Source organism: Xiphophorus couchianus, chromosome 23, assembly GCF_001444195.1.
Source record: "Xiphophorus couchianus chromosome 23, X_couchianus-1.0, whole genome shotgun sequence".
Classification (NCBI taxonomy): domain Eukaryota; kingdom Metazoa; phylum Chordata; class Actinopteri; order Cyprinodontiformes; family Poeciliidae; genus Xiphophorus; species Xiphophorus couchianus.
Window position 1 is genome coordinate 11,018,452 of NC_040250.1, and position 10,001 is coordinate 11,028,452.

General features: G+C 38.2%; 1 protein-coding gene across 2 annotated transcripts; it reads right to left on the bottom strand.

Moving 5' to 3' along the window:
• Positions 1-5,096: 5,096 nt before the first annotated feature.
• hs3st1 (heparan sulfate (glucosamine) 3-O-sulfotransferase 1) lies at positions 5,097-7,798 on the bottom strand. 2 transcript variants are annotated; one of them, XM_028009581.1, is made up of 2 exons: positions 7,594-7,798; positions 5,097-7,168 (listed from the first exon to the last, which is right to left on the bottom strand). In XM_028009581.1, exon 2 carries the CDS (start codon positions 7,033-7,035, stop codon positions 6,115-6,117), a length of 921 nt encoding a protein of 306 aa, XP_027865382.1. In that variant the 5' UTR covers positions 7,036-7,168; positions 7,594-7,798; the 3' UTR covers positions 5,097-6,114. The 2 variants fall into 2 exon arrangements, with proteins under 2 accessions (XP_027865382.1, XP_027865383.1); XM_028009582.1 differs by having other exon boundaries at positions 5,097-7,182.
• Positions 7,799-10,001: the final 2,203 nt, after the last annotated feature.

A 10,001-nucleotide genomic window follows, 5' to 3' on the forward strand; every position in this document is an offset into this window, starting at 1 on the left:
AGTAAGACTGAGAATATTATTTACATTGTGAGAGCTAAGACTATTTTGCTGTCCATGAAAATGCATATTTTGTGAAATTTTGTGTGTCAACTATTAAAATAAGCAGTTAGAAGTGTTTTAAATGGATATTAAGTACTTGCTGTTGTCCAGGCCTTGCTTTTCTTTGTTTTGGTATATCACATAAAATTCCAATAAAATACCTTGAAGTTTTTATTTGAAACTCATTAAAATATAAAAAAAAAGTTTAAGGGGAGTAATATTTTTATAAGGCACCATATGTTAAATCAGTGCTGCTGATCTTATTCAGTAGATTATTACAAAGCAAAAATGATCTGCAAAGTGTACAAGTTGGGAAATTAAGAGAAAATGTTTCTTGCAACAAGCAAGGACATCAATTTGTAAGCAAGCTGAATATCCATGATACTTGATAAATGACTTTAAAAGAGCATGCTAAACAATTCCTTTAGAAACACAATCAGACCTGTGATGACTACTAAAATATTCCCCTGCGTGCCAGAAAATTAACCACTTAATGCACGACCAGCTCACTCTGAAGCTAACAAGTAGTCACAGTTTGAATGTTCCCGTTTCAGTTTGGGCCAAATAAAAACAGAATGGGTGCATGTGTTAATTCTACCGTGCTTCACACATTGACTTCGACAAACAATCTATTCCAATTAAAGCTGCAGCCCAGGAGACTGCGCATGGAGGCTGTGCTCCATCGGATCACATCAACCTTTGAAAAAGTCCAGAATGGCTGATTGTGGTTTGGAGGAAAACGGGCCTCTTCAGGAACAACGAGTGTGGGCTGGCAGCCGGTGAAGGGAAAAGGAGGAGGTGGAGGCCGACTGGCTCCAAACAAGTCCAGAAACTTCTACGGCAAATTACATTACAGCAGAGGCATTGGAGGAGAGGGAGGTGCCGGGAGGAGGGCAAAGCCATTAATCCTGGTTGTTGCTTGAGTTTACTGCTCTTAGTGCATGCGTGTGAGGAGACAAATTAATTATGTGGCTGAGATTAATTAGGTGATGTGGGGCGGGGGGGGGGGGGGGGGGGGGGTCTGTGACTGTAAAACTTTAGAGGGCTGCACAGCTGAGTAGACTAATGGGGCGTTCATGAACTCTTAATAGATGCCTCTCTTACGTTGCTAGTGTATAATCAGAGCAGGGAAAGGGAGACAGCAGCATCGACAGGGATCGTATTTCAACATCAGAGAGGCTCTGCAGGTGTTTATAAAGCAGGCTTTTAAATATATTTACATAACGGTCTATAATTTATGTTTTATGCAAGGGATCAAATGATTACTTTAAAGAGATGATGTTGCTTTAACTTACTGCAACAGTTTAGGGAAATTGACTTAAACATTCAGGTAGAAAGATTTAAATTTCAATCAGATCTCCATGGTAACCTTGAAGGCTCTTGGTTTGTTTTAAGCTTACAATTTTTTAAAAAGTAAGAAACTGTGTAAGCATACAGCTATCATCCCAAAAGAAAAATTGAGCTATGTCCCATTACAACTTTAAAACTTCAATACTGACAATAAAAGTTCAGTAAGGAGTAGCCCAAAATTATTCTCATGTAAAAGTAGCACGACTATAACATCATTTTATCCAAATAAAATTAAAAAGTAGACATCCAAATTATTACTCAAGTAAAAGGACCAAAAATTGAAAATCAGGGTTTTAAATTTTTTATTTTACCTGCGAACCTGAGCTCTGTGATACCTCCAAGGTGCCGGGAGGAATGAGAGACGTCATGAGATAATTCATCAATCAGAGAATTAAAGAAAATGATATACTGAAGAAAATCTTTGAACTGAATCTGTTACTGTACAATATTAATTTCAGTGGAAAGCAAAAACAGTTTCACACTCTAAGTTTTTCTCTTTTGAAATGAAAGTTAACAAGCAGAAATGCAGACTTTTTGTGACCTTTTCTGCTTTCTGCTGCCTTGTTAGCACATTAAGGGTTCATACTCAGACTTCACAGGTCTTTGAGTTGTTAACATCTTCACCAAACTGTGAATTCAACCTTTAAACTTCCCACTTTAAAAATGGGACAAAGCATTCCGGAGTGAGCCAGAAATCAGAAGGATAAGTCTGTAATGATTTCACTCAAGTAAAAGATTTGCTTTTCTTCTTTCCTCTGCAATTAATCTTGTCAGGCAACCTGAAGTTTATGTGGTGTCTCTTTCTTGTAATCTATGGTTTTATTCAGCAGAACCACTGATTTCCTACACTGATGCTTGCAGAACAAATGGAACATTTGAAAAAATTGAGTTATCCATGAATTGCCAACTTTGACATTAAACGTTTGTTTTAGATCACTTTGCAAATATCTGAGTATATTTTACGTTCTATTTATTTCAGTAGTTCAGTTAAAAAACTGAACCAAATACATTATATAAACTCCTCACACACAAAATGTTTGTCAAGTGATTATTTCTGTGAATTCTGAGGTTATGGCTTTATCAAAACTTTTGAATATCACATTAGACTAATTAAAAATTATATAAATAGGACTATTATATCCTGTGGCCAACACAATCACGATTGATGACTGCTTGACAGAGGTGGAGGTTAAGGCAAAATAGATCATTGCAAAAGAAAGTAGTTGTGCTGTATCTAAGTGTATTAATGGAAAATTAAGTGAAGGGAAAAGGAATGCACACACAACAAGGATAGTTGGAGTTTCAAGAGCATTGAGAAACATATTCAAGAGTTTTTTGGTAACTCACAAGGCATTGCCTTTTGCTGGAGAAATCTTTTCTAGGGCCTCCACATACAAATATATTCAATACTACCAATGTTTCTTTCTTTATCCCAGCTATTCCTGATGAACTGATATTTAATGTTTTGTGTTTCTTTCTGTGCAAACACTTTTAGACCTACGAAAGCAACTATGTAAATAAGGTTTTATGTGCTTATTATAAGTGTCTCACATAGCAAGGACAACATCAAAGGCACTTCTCTTACACAAATGAGAAATTAGTCTGGATTGCAGCTCAGTGGTCCAAAGGCCTCTTTACAGATGGTAGGAACTTTTATATTTCATTTGAAAATCAACATTGATTAGTCTGTGGGAAGAACAAAGAAGCACAAATCCAAGTTGTTTGAGGTCAGTTGAGAGGTTTTCACAGTTAGTCATGACTTGGGGACACTGCTGGTGTTGGTCCACTGTGTTTTCTCAATTTTAAAGTGATACAGTCATCTATCTTAGGGCACTAAAATGGCAAGCTTTATAAAAATGCTAATTTCATTTTCCAACAGGATTCGGTGCCTGCACACAATATCAAAAACACCAATTTTAATGACCATAGTATCATTGAGTTGATCGGTCAACAGGCTGACCTGATCATAATGAACCTATTGATTATTGTGAAGAAAACAAAGAGCAACACCAGAGCAAACAATACAGATTAACTAAAGGCTATGAAAACAATTTGAGCTTCCTTAATACATTAGCAGAACCAGATACTAGTGATGTTTATTTCAAAATAAAAACATAAAACATAACTCAATAAATAAATATTAAACATTACATTGCAATGGCAAAATCAAGTTAATTAATGAAAAGTTGAAATCTTGACTGAAACTAAAGATGTTCTGGTTGCTGTTAATCAAAGACAACTTTAAACTATTGGGTTTTAGAATTGATTTAAAAGATCTCAGTGTTTCAGCAGTTTTGAAATTTTCTTGAAGTTTGTTCTAGTAGAGGAACATAAAAACTGAATGCTGGTTTTGATTCTGGCGATACAGAGTAGAGCTGAACAATCAGACCAGACCAATGGTTTGGAAGGCTGATACAATTACTCCAGGTTGTTTGGTGATTTATAAACTAACAAAAGTATTTTAAAGCCTATTCTTTGAGCTACAGCAAGCAAGTGTAAGGACTTTAAAACTTGGGTGATGTGCTCCCTCTAGTTTGAGTGAGAACATAAACATCTTTTTAGGCAGACAGTTGAAGATTAGCATGCATGCAATTTATTCATCTTCTTCCTAAATGGTAGTTATTGCAGGCTGTAGTGTGGAGGGAAAATTAATTTATCTGGATATTTCATCAGTCTTACTTTGACCTAGGGGAAGGTGACATTGCTACTGTTTTGTGTCTTACTTTTCAAAAGCAGCTGAATTCCAGTACATTCCTCCAGATGTAGCTACCAGCAATGACCCCATCTTGAAAATAAATAATGTTCATTTTGTTGTTTTCCCCATGCAGGCCAGATGACGCACATTTTAGAGATCCTTGATAATCTAAGATCAACCCTGGCCCCTCAAGATCTCTGTTTACCTTCTCCGCCTCTTTCCTTTATGCCTGCAGCAAAACGGGTTTTACTCCAAAGCCTCTCTGATTGGGTTACTCAATAATCTCTCCAAAGTGAACACATGCAAAGTGCAGAGAGAGCAGGAAGATATAATTTGCAATCTCTGAGGGCAAAAGGAAAAGAAAAGAAATTCTTGTTGTGGTGTGGATTTAAGGAGCAGCAAGCTTAGAGTCCTGTCTGAAGTCCTGGCATGCCTCTGAGTGCATCCGGGCCACATCCAAATATCACAAAACCTTTTTGGAGCTGAGGTTTTAATGTTTGCGGATGTGATTTGAATAAATAATGCTTTGCCTCTCTTAAAAACTAAGTAAGATGATTGCACCCTTGGGCATAAACAACTTCTCCTTTGATTCTTTTTTTTTTGGTTCAGATTGTGCTCAAATTTTACTTCACCTCTGTCCCCCACACTTAATTCTCACATGCTATAATAGCAGATAATTAAGTTGTGTAAAGAACCTGCTCTGAAAACAGCTAATGAAGCATCAGACAACAGCTTATTAAACACGCACTAAAATCCAAATGTAGCTCTTCTGATAGCAGGCGGCCAAACTGGAAATCCAAGATAACTCATTATCTGAACTATAAAAGTTAATGCATAGTTTCCTAAACGCATGAGAGGCCGACTAAAACACGGAAGATACAGCTGTTATGCAAGTCACCAGGTGGAGAAATAATGACCCGAGTCATTATACAAGCAAACAAGCAAAGATAAACTGCACAGCGTAAAAATATGTAAAAAAGAAGAAAAAAAGAAAGAGAGAGCAGTAGACATGTAAAAAATAAAATAACATCTTTATTATAGTGTTAACTTCTCAGTTTTATAAAAAATATTTACAGTTGAGTTATTGATGAGCAATATCTGGGTTCCATGTTTACATGACTGGCTCTTGCAAACAAAAAAGAAACTGATCACAAAAAGAACAAATTATTGTTCAATATTTAGTGTGTGTGCCTCTAAAAAAATATAGCAGCAACAAATTCCTTCAGAGCCTGAAATACAGTTAGATCTGAACAATGCATTCTCAGATAATGCGAAAGAAAAACGTCTGACAATAAGAAGCTGCTCAGTGCATATCTTTATGTAACATTACTGGCACCGTGTAAAACGAGTCTGCTGATACGAGCTGAGCTGAAGCTGGTCCACATTCCTCACAGCACAGGGTGTCAATGAAATGGGTGTTTGGAAAAGAAAACCAGCAGTCTGCCCTGATTTTCACCTCACTGTTGGCCATTTCATACATAATGTTTAGGGGGAAACAAAACAGAGCTGACTGCAGGACGTTTCACACCAAGCCAACATCCATTTATACCCACTTTTATATTCCAACCACAGTCTACTGTTAAGTAATTTTGTTTCAAAACTATAATGAAGAATTTTCACTAGCAGGTCACTACTCAAAGATATTTTGGTTTCATTGGGCTTGTCGTGTTTTACAGGAGTTTATAGCCACAATCAGTGGAGATGGTGGTAATTTTAAGTTAATGGATAATAATATACAGATAAATGAATTGCCTTATCTCCCTTATTAATGAAATTGTCTAACTACAGCAAAAGATAAAGCACATCTGTATGAACTGGTTTGTTTACAGGTTCAAAACGGAAAACGGAACAAACCGAATGGCAACATCTGGGTACAAAGTTAAAGTATGAGCAGGCGAGGGGGTGGATTGACCCAGACTGCCCCCGTAACAAATATACTAGTAAAAAAATAAAATTTTGTTTAAATTTACATTAGCTTTTGTCCCTTCATTTATGTTGTTAGTGAGCTCATTATGCACAAACTCAAACATTTATTTCCAGTTAAATGTTCTTCCCACCAGCTCAAAGAACTTTTTGTTAGGTTGGTGGAAGAACTTGTAGAGTTTCTGCAGGATGGCAGGAGCTACATGAGGGTGTGCTCTGCCCTTCGAGTCGTGCAAACACCGCTCTCGCCCGTGATCCCTCAAACAGTAGAATCCTTTTGTTTTGTTGAAGTAAAAATTTGAAGCGTTTATCTGCGGCTCCAGCTTTAGGAATCTTTCCACTTTTTTCATCTCGGGTAAGGGGTCCTTGATTAGTCTGTCCCCGTCCACAACGAGGATGCTCTCCAGGGGGAAGTACTGCAGCCAGTTCTGCATGTGAACATAGTACAGGCTGCGATTCAGAGCCTTGTACCCCAGGTTGATCTCTCCGTCCTTCACCAGCACCGATTCGATGGGCTGGTAGCGCTTGTGCTTCTGGAGGCGGTTGTAGAAGACCTGGGTGTAGTCCGAGAGCACCCGCTCCGTTGGGTCTCTGAGGATGAGCAGCAGCTTGATGTTGGGGTTCATCTGATAGATGCGTTTAGGGACCTTGGCAGAAGTGAAGTAGGCTGGCGTCTTTTCCACCGTCAGCTGTTCGGGGAAGGCGTAAGGCATCTGACTGAGGTACCAGGGCAAGCCTTTTTGAAAGTGACTCTCCCAGTCGAAAAAGTGAACTTCATTCTGAGCCGCCACCACGGCGCTGTGCAAACTGAGCATCTCGATCAGAGCCCTCGTGCCCCCCTTCCTCACGCCGATGATTATGATCTGAGGAAGCTGCTGCAGGGTCCCATTGGGGTGGCTGGTGGTGCCGTTGTCGGCGGCCGGTGAGGACGTGGGGGGCGAAGATGACCCCCCGTCCGCCAGGGGCCTGGACGGGAGCGGAGGGGACTGCATAGCGAACAGCAGCAGCCCGAGGAGCAGGGCTGCCATGACAGAGGTCCTGACCCTGGAAGATTTCAGCCTGGCGAATGGAGCAAAACTGTATGCCACATTGAAAGAGCAGCAGCCTGAAGACAAAGGTCTGAGTGAAGGAAAGGTTGTTGTTCTCCTCCTGCAGCAGCAACTGGAAGGAAACAGCTGGATTTAGAGCACAGCAGGTGGGCATGCATTAGAAAACCCTTATAGCCTCAAAGTCCACATGTTCAAGGAAGTGAGTAGACCTTAATTCCATAATGATGAATGTTTAACAAGGATTCTCTGTTCTTTACAACTACAGTCTACCTCAATATTATGCCAACTATGAAGGGATACTAAATCCCATTTTATCCAAGTGTCTATTATTGTTATATAGTCCCTACAGATAAAATAAAGAATGCTGATAATACATCAACAACATATAAATTAAGAGGCCAATAACAGAAGCAGGTTGGTGGAAATATATCACGCAGCAATTAGAATAGAAATCACATTTTTACTACAACAATAAAGGACGCACGCTTTATCTTCCCCATCACGTTTTAACGCACCGATCTACAAATCCTCCTTTACCTTTCAGACTATAATCCTCCAATCGACAAAGATCTCATTTCCTTCAGTTTGAGTCTCTCTGCTGGCAGAACCGAGGTTTTACGATCCAGCTCCGTTCCGCTGAACCTCCAGCGCGCACAGAGAGAAAACTCCGATCTGGACAGAACTTCACCGGAGCGCGTCCGCTCTGTCTGCTCAGCTTCAGACGGTCCTCCCCGGTTTTTCACTCTCAGAAACTGTCAGCAAGCCCACGCCTACACTACGCCCTCGGGACCACTCCCCCTTCCGACACACGCTGTGGAAATGTCGGGAGGTATTAAACAGGATCACGCCGCTGGTATGTGAGAAAGCAGAGGCGCTTCCAGGAAGTTTAGCAAGGGGCCCCTCAGAGGGGGACCTCTAATAATAGTTGTGGTGCTTGTAGCATGGGTTTTTGTATAAACATTAATACCTGGCATCTATATACAATGTTGTGTAAAAAAATAAAATTAAACAAAACAAAACTTTATTTCCACTTTACATATTTTGTGTAGCACATAAATATTTCAAATTAATATATTTTAATTTCAGTCAAAAGCTAATGATGTTTTCTAATGATGTCATCGCATTTATTAGAGGTAGGAAAAGCTATCAACACCAACCAGGCTTTAGAGTAAAAAAATAAAAGTGATTTCTGCTTTCACCTGTAATCAAGCTTCAGCAAAAACTTTGATTTTAGTTTTTCATTTCATTCACTCAATAATAAATGTGAGTAGTTCACATCACTATTCACATTAACAGAAATGTAGCTGCTCAGTTCGAAGGCTGTAACAGACATATCTCAAATACACAAAAATACACAACAAATCATCAGCTTATTCAATGTCATATTGCCATATTGCCATACCAAATCGTAATTTTCTCTTTCTTGTTTCTTCGTTGGATCTGATTTGCAGGAGTCTAGCTTTGTAACCCTTTTCTTGATGTTAGAAACTTTTTTGCTCATCTTTTCGTAATTAGATTTAGAATAGGGCATGCTGTGTACCTTTTTGAAATCTGCTTGTCTGATTAAACTATTTCTTGATTCTGCACGTTTCGCAGTAACCGTGGGCCTGGGTTTGACAGGTGATAGATAGTTTTTTTTGTTGTTTTTAAAAAAATCTTTGTTCTTAAAAACTGCAGTGTATTTACATTTACTCAGCTTATCTTTGTCTGATAATACCACTTGTGTGTTAATCTGAAACATGTAACTGTGGCAACAAAACAAAGGACATATGTACACCACGGTATCTTACAATAACTCATGTCTTGTCCAGCAGTTCATAGGGCACAAAACATATCAATCTCTGAGGTCTGACATCATCTACAAACTATTATAGGGGAAAACTGTCAGAGCCAAGAAAAACAAAGAACACTTTGTCTCAGTCTGCCACGCCAAAAAACACAGCAAATCTGACAAAGAGGAAAATGAATCCACCTAAAACTGCATTTAATACAGATTTTTTTTTCATCACTAACAACAGCATGATTCAATATTTTAATTTGTCAGATGCTTTTTTTTAGAAACATTCTGACACACTTTTGACAGCTAATAGGTATCAACTAGGGCCAGTAGGAAAACAGATTACCGGTACTTTAATAGATATATTTTCATTTACCATAACACACTTGCATAATGTTATTCAAAAATTTTAAAGAGACAGCCAACAAGTTAACTATTAAACATTTATTTACTCTGGGTAAGTCGATGAGGGAGTGTTGGTAGGGAGGAAATTTAAATGGTAGCAGTGGGAATGACAGTCCACTTTGGTAAAATATTATCCCACATTTATTTTTATTACACCTTTCTCAAATATGAGAAAAAAGTTAACACAGAATAGATGCAAAGGTCATACCTATTAACTTTTATTTTTTACTTCCATTTTTCCAGGGTTGGACTTGGCTGGATTTAAGAAATTAAAGGCTTGTTTGAAACTGGGGTCTGCAGTCCAAGTCAAGCACTTCATCTTGAGGCTCTTGAATGAATTTTGTAAACAAATTTAATCAGGTAACACAATTTGTTGATACAGACAGGCACAAAGTTAGATTGTCACTGACAAATTTACTTTTCAAAATAAATGTTACAAATGTAAGAAAGATTGTTTCTTCTGCCATCCTTCTTTGTTGTTGCTTTCATTTAATTTCTTAGTAAATTATGTCATAAACATCCAGTGACTTTTGTTCACAGTTATTTTTGGGTAAACACAGCAAGCATTTTTGAACAAAGAGTGATCCCACATCCTGTTCATATCACAGAGAGAAGATTAAAAACTTTTTCCAGACTGACAAGAAAAAAAACCCATTAAACCTCCCAAAATCAAAAACTGTAGATATGTTTTTTAACAAGGCAAATATGTGCTATATTATTTTCAGTTCATGTGACTTACTCCCTTTTCTACAAAAATATTTGT

Bases quoted from the DNA above. Each gene is read 5' to 3' on its own strand.
- hs3st1 (XM_028009581.1), bottom strand. From the start codon at position 7,035: ATGGCAGCCCTGCTCCTCGGGCTGCTGCTGTTCGCTATGCAGTCCCCT.